The sequence below is a fragment of the Takifugu flavidus genome, chromosome 8 (genome assembly GCF_003711565.1).
Source record: "Takifugu flavidus isolate HTHZ2018 chromosome 8, ASM371156v2, whole genome shotgun sequence".
Taxonomy (NCBI): Eukaryota; Metazoa; Chordata; class Actinopteri; order Tetraodontiformes; family Tetraodontidae; genus Takifugu; species Takifugu flavidus.
The window spans coordinates 1,823,720-1,843,862 of record NC_079527.1 but is presented as its reverse complement, the minus strand read 5'-3'; the positions used below and the strand labels follow the sequence as shown (position 1 = coordinate 1,843,862).

Sequence of the window (20,143 nt, the reverse complement as noted above, 5' to 3'; positions counted from 1 at the left end):
TGCTCACCAAGCCCCTCAAGGTATTGCCAAGACCAAATTCTCCTCAGAGAGAAAGTTTGGTTTCCCAATATTGGAAACAAGACAATTCACCAGAGCAGAACCATTCAAGATGACTGAGTTCCCTGAGGTGTGCAACCTACATGGGATCTTATCACAGAAAGCCAATGTCACACTTGAAAGATCTGTGCTCACATAGCTCCAATAAAGTCCTGCTCTCAGCAGTGAGCAGGCTGCAGACACAACACCCTGACGCCCTCCTCCTCATCTCTGGAGACTTCAATCATGCCTCTCCATCATCTTCTCTGCCCAAATTCACCCAGTATGTCACATGCCACACCAGGGACAATAAAACACTGGACCTCTTCTATGCCAACACCAAGGAGGCATACCACTCTCTCCCACTCCCTCCCCTGGGCCGTGCCGACCACAACCTTGTACACCTCCAGCCTGTGTACAAACCTCTTGTGCAGAGGCAGCCTGCTGTCACCCGCACAGTGAAGAAATGGTCCGAAGAAGCCGAGGAGGCCCTGAAAGACTGTTTCAACACAACCCTGTGGGATGTATTCAGCGACGCCCATGGGGGGGACATTGACAACCTCACCAACTGCATCACGGACTATATTAACTTTTGCGTGGAGAACACCGTACCCACCAGGACTGTACGGAGCTTCTCCAACAGCAAGCCCTGGATCACCCCAGACATAAAGGCCCTCCTGAAGGAGAAGAAGAGGGCTTTTGTGTCTGGAGACAAGGAAGAGCTGAAGACTCTTCAGAGGGAACTGAGGAGGAAGATCAGACAGGAGAAGGACAACTACAGGAGGAAGATGGAAAACCAGCTGCAACAGAACAACATCTGTGGCGTATGGAAGGGACTGAAGACCATCTCGGGCTTCAAGGAGCAGAAGTCCCAACCTGTGGGAAACCGTGAGTGGGCAAACGACCTGAACTTGTTTTTCAATAGATTTGATCAGGTACCCACCCCTCCCCCAGCCCAGTCTCCTCTGCTGCTACCCCCACCACTGTCTGTGCTCCCAATAGACTGTTCCTCCTGTCCCCCCTCCCCCTCGCACATACCTGACACTTCACACTCTAGCCTATACCCATCCCCCCACCAACACCTCCCTGCTCCAGCCTGTCCCTCACACCACACCAGGTGAGGAAGGCCCTGAAGAAGAACAGGGCCAGGAAAGCGACAGGTCCGGATGGCACCAGCTCCAGGCTCCCGAAGTCCTGTGCAGACCAGTTGTGTGGGATCTTCAGTCACATGTTCAACCTGAACCTGAGGCTGGGGAGAGTGCCACAGCTGTGGAAGACGTCCTGTATTGTTTCAGTGACACCGCACCCCAAGGAGCTCAACAGCTACAGGCCAGTAGCTCTGACGTCTCATCTGATGAAGACGCTGGAGAGACTCATCCTCGATCACCTGCGCCCACTGGTGAGCTCCGTCATGGACCCGCTGCAGTTTGCCTACCAGCCGAACATCGGGGTGGACGATGCCGTCATCTACCTCCTCCACACCTCCCTCACTCACCTGGAGAAGGCTGGAAGCACTGTGAGGATCATGTTTTTTGATTTCTCCAGTGCGTTCAGCACCATCCAGCCCAGGCTGCTGGGGGACAAGCTGCAGGTAGCTGGGGTGGATCACCACCTCACAACATGGATTCTGGACTACCTCACACAAAGACCACAGTTTGTGAGGGTGAAGGGCTCCGAGTCAGATCGGCTTCTCTGCAGCACTGGTGTCCCACAGGGAACAGTTCTGGCTCCTTTCCTGTTCACCCTCTACACCGCGGACTTTTCACACAGTACATCTTCATGTCACCTCCACAAGTTCTCTGATGACTCTGCTGCTGTCGGCCTCATCACTGATGGGGACGATACGGAGTACAGGGAACTTATTCAGGGCTTTGTGGACTGGAGCCTGCGGAACAACCTCCAGATCAATGTTGGCAAAACCAAGGAGCTAACACAATCTGAATATTATATATTCTGATATGTATATTGTATTCACCCTCTGTACTATGTACAGGTATACAGGGGCCGAGTATCCATTTATCTGGATTACTGTAAATATACATCCTCTTTGTATATTCCGAATTCTATTCTATTTTATTTTTATCTTAATTGTCTCTGTGTGCTCTTGCTGTTGTTGCGCTGTAAAGTTCCCCGTGTGGGACAATAAAGGACCTGAATCTGAATCTGAATCTAAAGGCACATAATGAAGAACAACTGAATTCTTCCTTTGTGAGCACAGATTCACACTTCACAGTGTGAATCTTCTGCTGCTGCTATTTCTCAGACCCGTGAGGACCAAAATACCTCGTCTGCCCTGACACTATGTGCATGGACAGCCCGGTGTGTTAAAGAGACAGTGTAGACCAAGCTAAAGTGGAAGGGAGTCCTGATGACCAACAACATGCAACAGCATCAAGCCAGAATGCCACAGCGTGGACCACTCAGACACAGTGGGAGGAAATGGCTCCAGCATCACCTGGAACTTCCATCCTTCATTAAGATCCGAGTGGTACATCCCTTGCATCATAGTGAACCTGACATGGATCTTGAATTGGATGACAGCAATGTTGATATAGAACCAGAACCATAGTCACACAGATATCTGGCCAAGCATCATAGATCAGCCTCCAGCTGTGAGCAGAATTCAGGTTCAATGTTCAATGAACTCTAAAGCCTCCTTTAAATTGGCTAATGTGTTAACAAAAGTTGGAGAATCTCAGCTATCCCCACAAAGTTTAACAAAGCTGTGACATTTTCTGTAATGGACAATTTTGTGAAGGAGTTAGCAGCTAGATCGCTGTCAGGTGATCATCACTTGAGCTACACTGAGCATAATTAACCCGCAAGCTCCTTCAGTACAACGTGGAAATGATCATTTTCTTCTTTTCATTGACCCTCCTACACACAGAAACATTACAACCAGCAAATCGTGTGTTGCTGATGCTAATCTGGACTTTGACCAAAGTCATTTTCTATGTTTTCTATACATTAATTTCAATTGTACTGCTTTATTTCAAAGACAAGGTGATGGAGGAATCCTCGTGGGAATGTTTCCCCTAAGAATGAAGAGACTTTTTAATATCTTAACCACAGATACAGTTTCAGGCCACAAAAGAAAAAATCAGTAATTCATCAGTAGATGATCTCTACATCACTGAACAACCTTTTTTTTAATCACATTTATACATCTTGGGTGTTTTTCTATGTAATTCTATGTATGGTTTAAAGATATTTTCTCCTCTTCTGAAGTCTCGAGGTTAATAGCAATGTCTTTTTCAGGGTCGCACAAAACCTCTTTGTGCCTATAAATTTGTGCATATAATTTGTTGTATTGATTAAATATTATTATGCAGAATGCTGAGTATAGAAGCAATAAGCTGTAAATATGAGAATGAGAACATTCATTCATTCTATTCTGCTCATGGAAGGCCACGATTGTCCATTGTGTCCGTCTCATTTAGCACTCTGAGCCCAACAGGGTGTGGCTGGGTACGTGCATGTGTGTTTAATGACACTTATAGGCAGGAACACCTCAAACCAGGCATTGTGCCCAAACTGTTCATCCTACTTACACACTTTAAAGTTTAGACTAATATTATCAATAGGAATGGCTTAGCTGTAGATTTTTTTTTTGTATTTTTCAGCAGCACAACTATTGTGAGTGCGTGTTGATGCTTGACTCCACTATATTCATTCAGGTCGTTTTGATAGTTCCTTCTCCATCACCACAGTCGGATTTTGCGCCAATGCTGCAGAACTATGATGCAAAAAGGACAAAAAAAGCAGAGCTGAACAAGACTGCAGAGCTGGGGGATGTCTGAGTTATGGAGCGGACAGGCCAGAATATTTTGCGAAAAGTGTATTTGAATTGTTCATTGCTGAATCTAAATGTCAAATAATAAATAAGGATGGAAACAACCTCACACTGGGAACGAATCCTCCCTTAAGGACACCTCACTATAGACCTCCCACTGCAACCAGCAAGCAAACCATCTCTACCAGATAGTCCGAGGGGAGAGGAAATACGTTCTTACAAATATTGATTGCTAATCACCAGTTGCAGAGAAGAAGGGGTCAGAAGACACCAGTGGGCAAGTAGAAATGCAGCCCTGAAACGGAGCCTTTGCACAGCCATAAATCTACCTTTACTCCAGGAAAGCATTCTCCACCTATAATGTGGAGCGGCTGCTCCACCCTCGCTGTGTGAAGGAGAGGTATCGCAGATCTTTCCTGCCGGCTGCTGTCAGACTGCACAATAAACATAACACCCGCTAGCACAATCTGAATATTATATATTCTGATATGTATATTGTATTCACCCTCTGTACTATGTACAGGTATACAGGGGCTGAGTATCCATTTATCTGGATTACTGTAAATATACATCCTCTTTGTATATTCCGAATTCTATTCTATTTTTATCTTAATTGTCTCTGTGTGCTCTTGCTGTTGTTGCGCTGTAAAGTTCCCCGTGTGGGACAATAAAGGACCTGAATCTGAATCTAAAGGCACATAATGAAGAACAACTGAATTCTTCCTTTGTGAGCACAGAAATACGTTCTTACAAATATTGATCGCTAATCACAAGTTGCAGAGAAGAAGGGGTCAGAAGACACCAGTGGGCAAGTAGAAATGCAGCCCTGAAAATGAGCCTTTGCACAGCCATAAATCTACCTTTACTCCAGGAAAGCATTCTCCACCTATAATGTGACCAGGAGGCAACTTCTTTTTCAATCACTCTTCCCAGTGTCACGGTTGGCTCAGGACCATGACAAAAATGGGAAGACACCACAACAGAAGAAAAAAGGCAAGTCATTTTAATTTAAATTAAAAACAAACAAACAACCCAATACAACATGAGATACGGGCACAAAGACAAAAACACACATAAGTGGGAAGTGGTGGCATCTATCATCAGATTCTCCCAGTTCTTGACCTTACTGGATTTAGCAGATTGGGAACACCAGGCTCAGGTGTCCCCAAAGAGTCCACCAGGCCACATGCCTACTGGGACCTACAAACACAACAGCAGTCAGACAAGATAGCAGGACTCCCCGTGTGAGGATCCGCTTTCCTTTTCACACTTGATATTAGAGATCAGGGGACAAACTGGACATCTTCTGTATGGATACAGGAATAAACAACAGCGGAATAAACCAGTGCAGATCAGGGTGTGGAACTGATGCTTCCACACTGGCACAACATGCAGCGGCTCATTAGCTAACTGCACCCCATCCCACTCAGTATCACGGTGTTTGTAGTAACGACTCACTCATTCAGAAATTTGGCAGGAATGAAAATGAGCAGATACTCGTATATGGCACTAGCAAAGACTGATAATAAAAGTGGCACAAAACTGAATGATAGATGATCCAGAATGTGATACACATAGTGATTCAGAATGATTGGGTATTGCTGATATGCCAGAAGATCTTGCAGATCAAGTCACCAAAGATATAACAACCACGGCTACAAACAGCAGTAGAGGTTGGTTAACACGAGAACAAAGACAATTGTGAGTAACAAAACAACGATTCGGGCAGAACCATCACAGGGATGGTGGCAAACCAAAATGGGAGGCTCAGGGATGGTGCATAGACCACTGCAGAAAAAAGAGGCTGCAAATAAAAATCCAAAATTCGAATCATATCATGCTATTCACAGCAAACTGGTAGCATCAAAGCAGCTTAGCCCTGGAGAGGAAACCTAATTTCTACACATTCACATTTTTTGGACACTGTTACAGGTTTTCACTTTTTTTGTTTAGGTTTAAAGCTATTTTCTGAAGTTCCATAGGTTAAAAAAAAACACAAGCTAAACATTTCAGTAATGTTGCTGAAGTTTCTTAAGGTGTCATCAACAAAGGTAAAGCAAGCCCATGTAGTTATATACTAATACTGCTTATATATGTAGAATACATGTTGCGCTATGTTGTGCAGACTGTGTTGCCACATCATCCCAGTCATCCTGATTAAACGAGTGCATTTATAATCCAGCTACAGCCACAGAATCAAATCCTGATCTACTCATGATGAAGAGTTTTAATCCTTGTCATTTGAAAGGGTTTAAACTTGACCCCGATTAATCCCTTTATTCTTGTTGGGAACTTCTGATAAAAGTTATTCTGTTAGGGGTGATTCAGCAAGATATCTGAACAAGAACATCACTAAGGACACATGTCTTGTGCTGTCCTTGGTTGTGTGTTCCTAATATCCGACTGCAATTTCATTCCCGTCCAGCCCTGGAGGAGGGAGGAGCTAGAATCAGCAGCAGAATAAGAGCTGCCACAGATTCACGGGTCTCTGCTAGATCCAGCTTGACAAGGTCAGATGCTGCAAGTCCGCTCGGATCGTTGTTACGCAAATCAACCCGCAGCCAGTTTGGAGCCAAAAACAGCAGGTCGCAGAGAAAAGTGTCCCCGACCAGCCAGAGCCGACAGCTGGAAGACGGTGTCAAAGTGCGGGACCACTGACCAACTCAGACCCCCCTAGTCCCCAAACTACAACAAGAACTAATAAAGGCTTAAAAAGAGGCAAATGTGACAGAACGTAGACTCCAACACACGTTATCTAAAGTTGAACCTGCAATTGAACAACAGGTGACGCCATCAGCGCTGCAGCACCAGTGGAGATGTGACCATTTTAAATAGGCGGACAAATCTGGCAACGTCCGAATCACCAAACTTATACCGAGTGTCTGCAGATACCACGTAGGCTCCGTGGTCGTCGGAGGTCTCCTGGTGCCATGGAAACAACACGCGCATCACCTCGACTAACAGAATCCGGGCGAACGCGTATTCGCGGCAGGGCTGGCGACGTCCACAAAAAGCTGGATGCGGATTTGAACGGAACGAAGCCTAAAGAGAGAGGAGGAAAGTTTGGAGGCAGCGAGGCCCTCACCTTCCAGAACGGATGCGATCACGCCAAAGAATTGATAGAAGCGCCTCCGCGTAAATGAGCACAGAGCGTCCGTCTACGCCGCTGTGGACCAGCTTAGAGGCGCAATTCAGCGCACACAGCCGCAGCCGCCGTCGCTCTCATCCACTCACTCAAAGCGTCTCCTCGATCCTCCTCCTCCTCACGCCCATCAGAAGGCATTTGCGCAGTTTGGAAGCGCCGTCATCTCCGTTGGCGGCTGATGGTCCACCTTCTCGGGCGTCGCCTGACTCTTCACCCTTGCGGCATCGCTGCGACCCCGCGGATGCGCGTCACGGCCGCCTCTGCGCTCAGACTCGGACGGAATCGCCCCCACAACCTGCGACCGCAATACACACCTGAACGGAGCCAAGGCGTCCGCCGCTGCGCTGCTGCCCCCATGCGGTTCCCAACCAACTCCAGAGCCACAGCTGAAGTGGGTGCAGAGGACATCTCCCTGTCCTAGTCATGATGAGTTACCGTGGTGAGATGAAAGAGGTCTTTGGAAAGCGTGCACATCCCACGCGTGGTTCCGCCCCGTTTACGCGCAACCTCCCACCGATCACCTCTGAGAGGCATTTTCAGTCATTTAAAAGTCACAATAGTGCGTCAGATCAGTTGTGTGGTTGGTAGAAATGGTTTAATTTGAACAGGCATGTAGACATTAGCTACTTTAGACGATTTAACAGGTCTTGACTAGAAGGGATTGTTGTTTTTTTTAAATTTAAACTCCCAATTTGATACAGGGGTGAAAGGTTATATAAGACTCATTTTGAGCTTAGATTTGCTCAGCCCTGTTAGTGCTTTTAGCATCACATCCATATCATACTTGCCTAATCGCGTTGCTAATATTTGAAAAAAGTAATTGTAAAGATTTTCAAAGGCAACACAGCTCTTGCCTTGTTAAACTGTATACCCATAGCCTTTATTAAATTAATTGAAATTCATTAATGAAATGAGAAACTTTGATTAATGTTGTGCTCCTAGCACATCTTTTTCAGTGTTCTAACTAGCATTTACTATTTATGCATTTGAAGAATATAATATAAAGAAGCCACCATCCACTGTCAGCATTATAGAAGCTTTGGTACAAAAGAGCCATTTAAAACCACACTCGAAAAGTTCATAAATATTTAATACAATCCTCAAATGAAAATGCTTGATTTCAATGTAACTGCCAATAATAATAATAATAATAATAATAATAATAATAATAATAATAATAATAATAATAATAATAATAATAATTTAAAAAACAGCAGTAAATACAAAGTGCAAACACCCTAAAGACTTCCAACTGGTGTCCCAGTGAGTTTGGAACAGCTTCTTCCCCACCACCTTCCTCTCATCACCACACTGAGCCATCAAAGCTCTTCAAAAAAAAAAAAACAATAATAAATCAAAAGTTGCTAGAAGCTCATCAGGAAAAATCACCAATAATAAAAAATTCAGACATCAAAACTTCAGGAGAAGGTTGCTCTCCTCTTCATTCATCACATCTTGACTTTGAGGAGCAACACAGTCACTTTCAAAAGCCTTTGATTTTTAGAACTTAGACTGTTTATATACAAAGTTTCACCATATTATAATCGTATTTGTGATTATCTGTGGGTTTTGTAAATGGTGCCAACTTTAAAAGGGGATAATCTATTATACATTGCTGTCATTTTTTATTCTGCTATGCATATTTTCCACATATCCTTCCCCAAAATGTAACCCTCCAGTCCTCCAACTACATCTGTCCATTTTTATAATCTGCTTCTGCGCTGCAGGGTCTTATGGGTAGATTAAATTTATCCAAGGCTCGTGGTCATCACTGAGACCAACATGGCCTCCACTGTCTGCTACACTTCCCCCTGCTGCAGATTTCTCTCGTAGTTCTCCAGGCAGATATGCACACGCTGGGTGAAATAGCTGAGGTCTGAAATGGCCTGGAGGAGATCAGTCTGGACCAGCGTGATGTCGTAGAGCTCAGAAGTGCACGCCATGCGGGTCTCAGTCCCATCTGGATCCAAAAACACCTGAAATATCCAAAAAGAGGAGGGAGAAACCAAAGCAAATGGGGTAAATTGATGGTTTTTTATGAAAGGAACATTAGCAAGTCATGCTAAAAATGAGGTGGTGAATAAATACAAATCTGAGCTGACAAACAGCAAAATGGATCCCAAAACATGTAAGATTTAAACATTTGCCTCAACAATTACATGTCCAAGTGCACCATAAGACTTTTTTCTTGTTTTTTTTGTAGTTATTGTGTAAAATAAATGATACCTTGGGATGAACAATGGTGTCTTCATCATTCTGCCGTATGTTATCATCTATGAAGATGTGCTGCACGCTTTGATCAAAGGGGTCAACCCAAAATGGCTTCCCCCCACGAATGGAGAAGGTATTACTCGCCCACCTAGAGAAAACCACAGAAAGAGCTGGGAAGGAGAAAACCCCAGAGACAGTCGACATGAGCAACAGGTGCATACCACTCAAAGTGATCCTGAAATCCTCCCAGGCCCTGGACAGAGCTCAGGTACTGGTACAGGCCTCGTTCGCCATTACGAGTGGACACACGGTCCTCATCTCGTGTCAGCACGATTCCCCTCTTATTACAGCGGATCTTCCCCAGGGCCATGTTCACTTTCAACTGAAACAACAGAGACAAGAATTAACAAACAAGTCCCATGTGGAAACCGCCACCAGCGTTGACCAAACGCCATCACATTTAATATGTCTGACAGGATTTCTTAATCTACTTGAAGGTCAGACAGTGACTCAACCTCCTCAGGTGGCTCAGACTTTAAGCTCCTACACAAGGTGCTCATGAACTTTTCCACCTGCACCTTTGAGAGCATCTTATGCAAGAGCATAGATAGGAAACTGTAGTAAAAAGGACTTCCTGGTCCTAAAAACAGTGGTACGCTCAACAGAACCACCCTCCCCAACCTGCAGGACATCTACTCCAAACGTAGTAAGTTAAAGGTCAAGAAGATTCTAATTCAGCCTTGCCACCCTAGGCACGTTCTTTTCTCCCATCAGGGAGAACTATATTCCGCCCTAATGGAGAATTCTATGAACAATGACTGAAAATCTGCACCTCAACAATAATATAGATTGGGCAAATACCTGAATGTAAAAAATGTGAGTAAATCAATCTTTCTTCAAAAGGCCTGAGCTGGCTTTGTTGCAAATATCTGCTTCATATGGTTCAGCAGTTTTAGCCTGTATGAAATTTTTTGAAAGTGTGGAAACCAACGCGACTCACGCTGAGGTCTGAAAGTTCAGGGAACAAGGGATGTGCCCCTTCATTCAGAGCTCTGAATACAGCCCTCAGCACACGAGGTAGGTCGCCCCCAAATGTGCGGAAAACCACGGCAAATTCCCTTCCTTCCTGCACCAGGTCTTTAAGCAGCTGGAAGAAGGAGGGCAGGATCCAGTGGTACAGCCGTCCATCCTCTCCTTTCACCGCTAGCTCTCTGTCGCCCTGCGGGGTGACACAACCACAAGCTAGGATGGTGATTTACATCCAAACTGCACGGGTGTTTACACACCTCTACACACATGTATCTCAGTTGAATGTGGACTTTCTATTTGTATTTAATTCCATAAACTACTGTGTAAAATGACCTGGCCTTCTATGTGACGCTTGCCTTGATACCATTGGGCCAGAGGAGGAGGTCTAGGTGCTGGTCCAGTATTCTGCGGAAGCAACGCCCTGCAGCTGAGGTGAAGCCCATCACACGCCCAAACTGAGAATAGTAACTCACAGCGCCATCACATGGTGGCTGCAAGGAAGGCGAGTCACTGAGCCATTCCCAGTTTCCTGAACACAAATTGCGAGTGCAGGGATCTTGTGAGCGTTTGGTCCTTTTCTAGTACTAATCACAATAACAACAATCGTTACTTATGTAGCATTATTTAAATGCCTGAATTTCAATGTGCTTAAGATGAAAGTGCAAAAAATGAAGGAGATTCAAATTAAGGAGACTGTTTGTGGTTGTTGTTGGTTTGTTTTTTGGCAGCATTTGTGTCGCCCATAGCAATACGGCCCCGGGACTCTAAGGGCTTATTGTTGTGTGACCAACTCTGGATCTTGTGTTTTGAAGATATTTGAATCCTCAAAATGCCACCAGCCGTTAAATAACAACTGCTAATAAAGTCAAAAAGTGGATGGACCAAATGGGTCTGGGTGACTGGGTTAAGGGCAAAACATGAATCTGGATGGCTCTTCAGACTAACTGCACACTAAGGGACTAAATTAATAAAATATTAAGTCTCTCTGTGACCTTTACTTAAATGATAAGCATAAATATTTGAACAGCTTATTTAACAATGTATTTAATGGTTCTGTTACTGATGGGGGGAGGGTGTCCATGACAATAGATGAGGAAATATGGGAGTCTGGTCTTTCACAGACTTCCACTTGCACGTAGATAAGATACACAGATTACACACTGCTCAAAAAGATTAGAGGACTGGGTGGATAATCTACAGCTAATGGGTAGTTACTCCAGGAGAGCTGGACAGGGCCGTTGAAGGTCCTTAAACCCTCAGCAGGATCGGTATCTGCTCCTTTGTGCAAGGAGGAACAGGATGAGCACTGCCAGAGCCCTACAAAATGACCTCCAGCAGGCCACTGGTGTGAATGTTTCTGACCAAACAATCAGAAACAGGCTCTATGAGGGTGGCCTGAGGGCCCAACGTCCTGTAGTGGGCCCTGTGCTCACTGCGCGGCACCGTAGAGCTCGATTGGCATTTGCCACAGACCACTAGAATTGGCAACTACGCCACTGGCGCCCTGTGCTCTTCACCGATGAGAGCAGGTTCAACCTGAGCACACGCGGCAGATGTGAAAGGGTCTAGAGATGCTGTGGAGACCGTTATGCTGCCTGCAACATCATTTAGAGTGACCGGCTTGGTGGTGGGTCAGTGGTGGTCTAGGGAGGCATATCCCTGGAAGGACACACAGACCTCTACAGGTTTGATAATGACACCCTGACTGCTATTAGCCATTAGGATGAAATCCTTGGACCCGTTGTCAGAACCTACGGTGCTGCAGTGGGACCTGGGTTCCTCCTGGTCCACGACAATGGCCGACCTCATGTGGCTAGAGTATGCAGGCAGTTCCTGGAGGATGAAGGAATTGATACCATTGACTGGTCCCCAAGGTCACCTGACTTAAACCCAATAGAACACCTCTGGGACGTTATGTTTAGGTCCATCCGGGCCGCCAGGTTGATCCTCAGAGTGTCCAGGAGCTCAGTGATGCCCTGGTCCAGATCTGGGAGGAGATCCCCAGGACACCATTCATCATCTAATTAGGAGCCTCGACGATGTCAGGCATGCGTACAAGCACGTGGGGGCCACACAACCTGCTGAGAATCATTTTGAGTTGCTACAATGACATTTTGGCAAAATGGACCAGTCTGCTGCATCATTTTTTCACTTTCATTTTTGGGGTGTCGATTGGGTGTTGATTTCCCCCCTCTATAAGGTGATCATTTTCATTTCTATCAAATTATGTGACATCATTTTGTTACCAATACATCACCTACTTTTTGTCAATATTGTTATTTCTTTGTTGTCATGTGACACAAGTTATGTATTTTTTTGAGTCTCGGAGACACTGTTTTCTTGCATGGAAACCAACCAACACCTGTGGATCATAGTGTAGAACACCACAGATTAACAGGTTTTGACCAGCTTCACTTTATTTCTCTGCACCTGTTGCTCATTGGAATCTTCAACATGTCGGTATGGTTCACCAGGTCATAGCGTTGTTAATACAAAAACCCAATAGGATATATAGCTTTATTATAAGTATGTTATTGTGACAAGACCAAGAATGTTGGAACTTTATTGTACCTTTTATAAATCAAGCACCTTTCATCCATTAACAATGCAACAAAAAGTGCTTCTCAATGTAAACATTCAAATTGCATCAAATCCCCCCGAAAACCACCCCGAGGACAACCCAGACCCGGCTCCCGACAGTATGGCCATTTTCCACCAGGGATTCGTAAATAAGAACAGGACATTTGGAGTCGTTTAGAGACGCTTTCGACACTCTACCTTCTCTGCTCATCCTTCCCCAGGTGACGGTGGTCAGGAAGTATTCCAGAGCCGCGACGGTCCCCTGAGTCGTCACAGTGTCCGAGATAAGAATGGTGTTATTCAGGTCGATATGCAGGATTAGCTTTTTCTTCCGTTCGTGATTTGAGGACCACAGGCACCGAGAGACCGGGGGTTCCCGGCAAAGAGTCTGCGGAGCGTCGCCTGTGTCTGTGCCGTCGTGGTCCCGAGCATTGTGGCTTCCGTCCATAGTCATTTCAGCCATTACTGGAAGAGACCTGAATGCCGGCTTCAGTTTGACATAAACACATACGGATCTTACTCGTTGACAGGCACTTCCGCAATTTTGTTAAGCGGTTTGAGCGCCACCTATTGGCCTCGCTCCGATTTTGCGTATCATATCGGTCACAGAAACGGGATTCGTCTGCAACTCCCCGCCGAAACGGTAGAGGTCGCGGCAGTTTCAGGACTCGTCTTGTTCGGTACCTATAGCACGTGATCCGGCACGAAAGCGCGATCCGTACTGCGCATGTGCAAACCCGCGTCTGTTTCTGCTCGGCATTTACGCGCAGTTAGGGTTTAAATTTCGTTCCAAATTTATTCAGCAAAGTCTGGGAATTAATTTACATATCCGAAATAGAAATGCCAATTTTTCGACTGATAGTTTCATCACATATGTAAAGAACAGCATATACATCAAACATAAAAAAAACTAGTCAGAAAAAAAGAGGGTTCTTCGATTTTAACATGTCAGTGTTAAATTATATATACTGAGAAATCTGCACCTGTGGACAAAATTAATTTGTAATAATAAGGTATTATAAATTATTTCCTGTTTTGATTTACATTATGATTTGCAATATTTAATGCTTCTGTAGGCCTGCTTGGGCATCCTTTCCCCCAAAATATTCCGGTACAACTGCAATTAAAACTAATCCCGACGATATTTTCTTTAGGATAATCCTTCCCTAAATTTTTCTCTTTTTAGTTGTACAGAGATACAGTATGTAGGAAAAAACTGCGATATCTGGAAAATGCTTCAATTTTGGTAATGCAAATGCATCCAAAATAGACATCTAAGATTCCACATAAGCCAATTGATTGAGGATTATGTATTCAAATTAACTCACACTTTAAAAAAAACATAACCCGGATACTTTAGTTATGCAACTAATTATTTAGTAAACGTTGCACCGAACGACCGAATCCTTACATAAAAATCAAAGGAGGCCTTTATCGTTAATCAAATACAGTAATATAATCTTGTAATCTTTCAAATCATGTCGCAAAATAATTGCGGAGGGGAAGCGATGTGCACAGGCCAGATCGTGTTTCCGTAACAGGTCAAAGAGTGACAACCTTTCGAATTTGGATCCAGAAGACAACAGTTTTTCTTCAAGATATACACAGAACCTTTATTGTTTACATCAGCTGCTCTGGGGTTTAATGACACTTTATGTTTAGATGCCATGTTGAAGATTTGCCAGTAAATGCCGTCATATTTAATGAATCTAATTATTCAAAACTGAGCCGTTTTTAACAAAATTGCTTCCTATTGATTCTGTGGTTCAGGAAGTTTATAAGGATATGAGGACGGGCAACATGACACTGCTATATGCGTGCTATTTTACAGTGGCAAAGCTCACGAGTCAAAGTTTTTAGGGTAAAATATTGGAGATATGTCCTAGGAACAGCTAAGATCCTGCGCAGAAGTCTCAGACTCCCAGGCCTCTGGTAGATGACTCAAGTCTGATGGAGCCACCTCCCAGGAGAAAAAGATTTCTTTCTTTCTTTCAGTGGTGGAAGGAGTGAGAGCGGGAGGGAGAGAGAGAACGAACGAGAGATTGTGTTAAAACGCATTTCCTATTCTGTCCTTTTCGTGTGAGTGTGAATGTTAGTGAATATAGTTTTATTTTTTGTGTGTTTTGTATTCATTTATTTGTTTTAGTGAGTGTGTGTGTGTGTGAGTTTGTGGGGCAGCCGACCGCGTGCGGCCGTCATGGCGGCGAACGCCAACCTGACCGTGTTGAGCAGGAGACACGGAGTGAAGGTGGGAGCGGGCTCCATGCTCAGTGTGGAGGAGGTGGCTCTGGCTGTGGGCCAGGAAATTGGCCACAGCTCCGTGAAGTGCGCCGCCCGTATGAACAGGGCGGTGGTGTTGTTTCTAGAAACGGCGGAACAGGCGAACAAGTTAGTGGAGACGGGGATCACCGTGGGGGAAAAGTTCGTCCAGGTGACTTCGCTGACGCAGCCAGCGGCACGGATTACTTTGTCCAATGTGCCGCCATTCATCAGCGATGAGTTCCTGGCGAAAGAACTGTCCCGACATGGGAAACTGGTGTCCCCCATTAGGAAGTTGTTGTCAGGGTCGGTTGTCGGTCGCCATTGTTGAGACATGTAGTGTGGCCTCCTCTGCCCTTAAATGTTTCAACTGCGACGAGGAGGGGCATTTGGCCAGGGCTTGTCCGAGCCGCCTGGTCCTGGACGCGCCGGAGGCAGAGACCGCCGCGCCCGAGCCCGACCCTGCAGCACCCCCGGCCCTGCGGCCCGTTCCGGCGGGGAGGCGTCGTTGGTGCGGTGCGGAGGGTTCCCCCGCTGTACCAGAGGTGGCAAAAATGGAGTCGAAGGCGGAGGGAAAAGGGAGTGAGTGTGTGCGTGTGGCTGAGGTGAGTGGAGAGAGGGAGAATGTGGAGATGGTGGTGGAAGTGACTGGTGAGAGTGGCGAGGGGGGGAGGTAAGGGATTTAACTGGGGTGGAAATTGAAGCAGGTTGGGTGGATTGGGGAAGACTGGTGAGGGAACGAGTGAAATATGTGAACTGGGTGAGGCAGGAGAGACGGGAGACTTGGGTCAAATAGGTGAACAGGGTGTAGCGGTAGGTGAAGTGGGGCAGGTGACAGGGGAGTGTGGGGTGCCACAGATTGTGGCTGGTGTGCTGGGTGAGGGAGGAATGAGCCCAGGTGAGCACTGTGAGGTGGGTATGAGCACAGGTGAGCTGGGTGAGGGAGGTGTACAAGTGAGGGCAGCGGGGGGGGGGTCTGAATGGCGGCCTGCTCCCGCAAAGCGGTGCAGAAAACAAAAAAACGTCATGAAGGACAGCGGTGACAGAAAAGCTGGATGGCTGTCACAGACAGTGACCAGGAGTACACATCTGATGGCAGTGAACTGTCAAACACGGTGGCAGACAGTCAGAGGGATGACTTGTACCCCCCTCAAGCAAGAACTTTCTCACACAGACCAAAGGCATGAGGGGCCCTGATTTGGGGATATACTTCCCCAACAAGCTCCTGTTCATCCAGTCAGCCAGACATTGGATTAAGCACAGAGCGGCGTCGGACATCACCGACCCTGAGATCTTTCATTTAAAGAAGCACATGGGCAAAACGAGGAAACAGCTCAGATGACTGTCAAAACAGGAGCACTAGTTTGTAGGCTGACCGGCTGGGAAGGGATGGAGCCCCCCCGCTGGAGCCTGCGCAACGAGCCACCACCGTTTCCCTCTCTAGGAAGATCGATCCTGCTATGTCGGACCAGTGCCCGTTTCTGTTCCAGGCGAGAGACAATTTCTTTTGTATGTACAGTGAATGTGAAAGACTCACTGTACTTTTCTTTTTAAATGTTGTAAAAGGCGCTTTCATATCACTTACACATTGAACAACTCTTTGTGGAGTAACTGTTTTTGTTTTCTATTTATTTTATTGTCAGTACTGGTTTTTCAACAGGGTGTGGAATTGTGTAAATAAAGTATGTGTAAAAATCTTTCTTTCTTTCTGCTGGTGGTGGAAGGAGTGTGAGCAGGAGAGAGAGCGAACAAGAGATTGTGCAAAACGCGTTTTTCCTGTTCTGTCCTTTTTTGTGTGGGTGTGAATGTTCGTGAATATACTTTGATTTATTGTGTGTTTCGTATTTATTTATTTATTTGTAGTTTAGCGTGTGAGTTTGTGGGGCGGCAGACCGCGTGCGGCCGTCATGGCGGTCAACGCCGGCTTAACAGGGTTGAGCAGGAGACACAGAGTGAAAGTGGGAGCGGGCTCAATGCTCAGTGTGGAGGAGGTGGCTCTGGCTGTGGGCCAGGAAACCGGCCGCAGCTCGGTGAAATCTGCCGCCCACATGAACAGGGCGGTGGTTCTGTTCCTGGAGAAGGTGGAGCAGGCAAACAGGTTGGTAGAGTTGGGGATCACCGTGGGAAATGGATTTAACTGGGGTGGCGGCTGATGTGTTGTGTGGGTGAACTTGGGAAGACTGGTGATGGAATAGGTGAAATAAGTGAACTGGGTGAGGCAGGAGAGACGGGAGACATGGGTCAAATAGGTGAACAGTGTGCAGCGTTAGGTGAAGTGGGGCAGGTGACAGGTGAGCGTGGGGTGCCAGGGATAGTGGCTGGCGAGCTGGTTGAGGGAGGAATGAGCACAGGTGAGCTGGGTGTGAGCACAGGTGAGCTGGGTGAGGGAGGTGCGTGTACAAGTGAGGGCCAGCGGGGGGGGGTGTCTAAATGGCGGCCTGCTCCCGCAAAGCGCTGAAGAAAGCAAAAAAATGTCATGAAGGACAGTGGAGACAAAAAAGCTGGAGGATGCAGCCGCTGGCACAGATACTAGTGACTATGAGCAATGTTCCCTCTAAGCTGCGCGCTTGTGCAATCGTGCATTGCTTGCACATACTCAGCGCACAAGAAATTTATGCAGCGCACAAAATAAAATTCAACAGAAACGGATTAATTAATATCTAATTTTAGATCTGATATAATCTAGTTAATTAGACCAGTAATATTGTTTTCTGTATCATTTCGCAACGTAACTCAATGAGCGACAGGTGTCCAGCCAATAATCCGATACAGTTCACTTATGCTACGCAGCCAATCAGCATTGACAGTGTTTGCGTATGTGCCCTGCCTTTACTTTCTGTGCAGGTTAGCTAGCTAACAACAGTGCAGCGGAGTCAAGAGACATAAATGCTAATCCCTTATCATGGCTAAACGAACGGGCAGAGACACATCCACTCATCAAGCCAAAGTAAAAAAGAAATGCGGTTCTTTTAAGATGGAATGGCTGTCGGAGTATGTGCAAATAGAAGAACAAGCGGTGAAACTGAATGACTCTTCCTATGGTTAAAGCAGGACTCTCTCATATAACATAGTACACATCTCATGAACAAGATTTTTGTCTTTTTCATTTTATGTGCTGCTGTCATTTGATTCTTTTAATAAGCCATGTAACTTGCTATGATCCAAGGTTTTGAACAAGCCTGATACTGGTGTGTGGCCACAGCGTACCCATCTGATGTTGCTCACAGTGGGCCTCAGTGTGCTCAGGGAGCTTGTGTGTCTGCTCAGACACATGAAAAATTAAAGGGAACATTGACTATGAGTACATGTCCGACGGCAGTGAACTGTCAAACACGGTGGTGGACAGTGAGAGGGATGATTTGTACCACCCCAAGTATGATCAAGAGTTTTCAGACACAGACCAATTGAATGTGGAGCCCTGATCTGGGGATAAACTTCCCAGACAAGCTCCTCTTCATACAATCGGCGAGCCATTGGATAAAACAGACGGCGGCGGCGGACCTCACCGACCCCGAGATCTTTAGGCCGAAGAAGCACATGGGCAAGGCGAGGAAATAGCCCAAATGACTGTCCAACAGGAGCACCAGCTTGTGTGCTGACCGGCTGGGAAGTGATGGAGCCCCCCCCCGCTGGAGCCTGTGTGACAAGCCACCACCGTTTTCCTCTGTAGTATGGATCCTGCTGTGTCGGACCAGTGCCCGTTTCTGTTCCGGGCCAGACACATATATTTCATGTGTACAGTGAGTGTGAGAGACTCACTGTGCTTCTGAATGTTGTAAAAAAAAAAAGTGTTTTTAATGGTTTTAATCAAAATTGCACATTGAACAACTCCATCCATCCTCTACCGCTTACCCGGGGTCGGGTCGCAGGGGCAGCAGCCTAAGAAAAGAAACCCAGACTTCCCTCTCCTCAGCTACTTCTTCCAGCTCACCTGGGGGGATCCCCAGGTGTTCCCAGACCAGTCGAGAGACATCGTCTCTCCAACGTGTCCTTGGTCTTCCCGGGGGCTTCCTACCGCAGGGACATGCCCTGAACACCTCACCAGGGAGGCGTCCAGGGGACATCCTAACTAGATGCCCAAGCCACCTCATCTGGCTCCTCTCAACGCGGAGGAGCAGCAGCTTTACTCCGAGCTCCTCCCGGATGGCAGAGCTTCTCACCCTATCTCTAAGGGAGAGCCCAGCCACCCTACGGAGGAAGCTCATTTCGGCCGCTTGTACCCGTGATCTTGTTCTTTCGGTCATGACCCAAAGCTCATGACCATAGGTGAGGGTAGGAACGAAGATCGACCGGTAAATCAAGAGCTTCGCCTTTTGGCTCAGCTTCTCCATTCTTCCCTCACTCGTGAACAAGACCTCTGAGGGTGAGGGTGTAGAGCTGGTCCACCGTTCCACGCCCAGGACGAAAACCACATTGCTCCTCCTGAATCCGAGGTTCAACTATCCGGCGGACCCTCCTCTCCAGTACCCCTGAATAGACCCCGATTCCCCAAATAAGAGACTGCAACATTACCTCTCAGCCATTCCTGGTTTAATTTATCAAAACAGTTAATGGGAAACACCAAAATTGTTTTTAAGTTAAACTACTCCAGTCAGCTCTGCTCTTTTATAGCAACCAGGGGTGGAAGACGAGTGTCCGAATGACCAAAGTTGGAATCTGAGCATAATTCGGACCTGGCTGTAGCTGTCTGCTTGTCCCAGGGGGACAGGATAGGACTACCATAATACCTCCAGCTATACCGACTAGCGGCCTGGTGTGCACACTACAGGAGTTCCCGTCGAGCGTTATTTTCCCTCACTGTGACGTTGTGTTTTAAACATCAGCCAAACTTGAGGTAACGCTCACAATATACTTGAATTTTCCCTTTTGGTAAAGATGAATTAATTTAAATTTCCAATATAAACATATAGCACACATGAAAAAGATGATGAAAGAACGGCACAACTCATGAATATTTTCATTTATATTAACCATTTATATGTATCTTTTTTACATCCATTGAAAAGAAAGGAAAAAGCTCAACAACATTTACAAAATTAATCAAGTGTAACCAAGTTTTAATAGGATGGCAAAGGGAGGGTGTGTGCATT

At 46.1% G+C, this 20,143-nt stretch overlaps 2 protein-coding genes across 5 annotated transcripts in view; both read right to left on the bottom strand.

The window, feature by feature from the left end:
- Positions 1–7,480, bottom strand: part of LOC130529848 (kelch domain-containing protein 8B-like) — a 35,579-nt gene extending 28,099 nt beyond the window's left edge. The window contains exon 1 of one of the 4 annotated variants that reach the window (XM_057040477.1): positions 6,705–7,480. The gene's annotated coding sequence lies outside the window, so the exon portion shown is untranslated. The remainder of the gene's footprint in view (positions 1–6,704) is intronic. The other 3 variants (XM_057040476.1, XM_057040478.1, XM_057040479.1) reach the window with 3 other exon arrangements.
- Positions 7,481–8,046: 566 nt separating this feature from the next.
- On the bottom strand, positions 8,047–13,324 carry si:dkey-32e6.3 (uncharacterized). The gene is made up of 6 exons (XM_057040475.1): positions 12,993–13,324; positions 10,571–10,743; positions 10,186–10,404; positions 9,407–9,567; positions 9,201–9,333; positions 8,047–8,950 (listed from the first exon to the last, which is right to left on the bottom strand). The coding sequence occupies exons 1-6, from the start codon at positions 13,255–13,257 to the stop codon at positions 8,774–8,776; spliced, it is 1,128 nt and encodes a 375-aa protein (XP_056896455.1). The 5' UTR covers positions 13,258–13,324; the 3' UTR covers positions 8,047–8,773.
- Between the last annotated feature and the right edge of the window lie 6,819 nt (positions 13,325–20,143).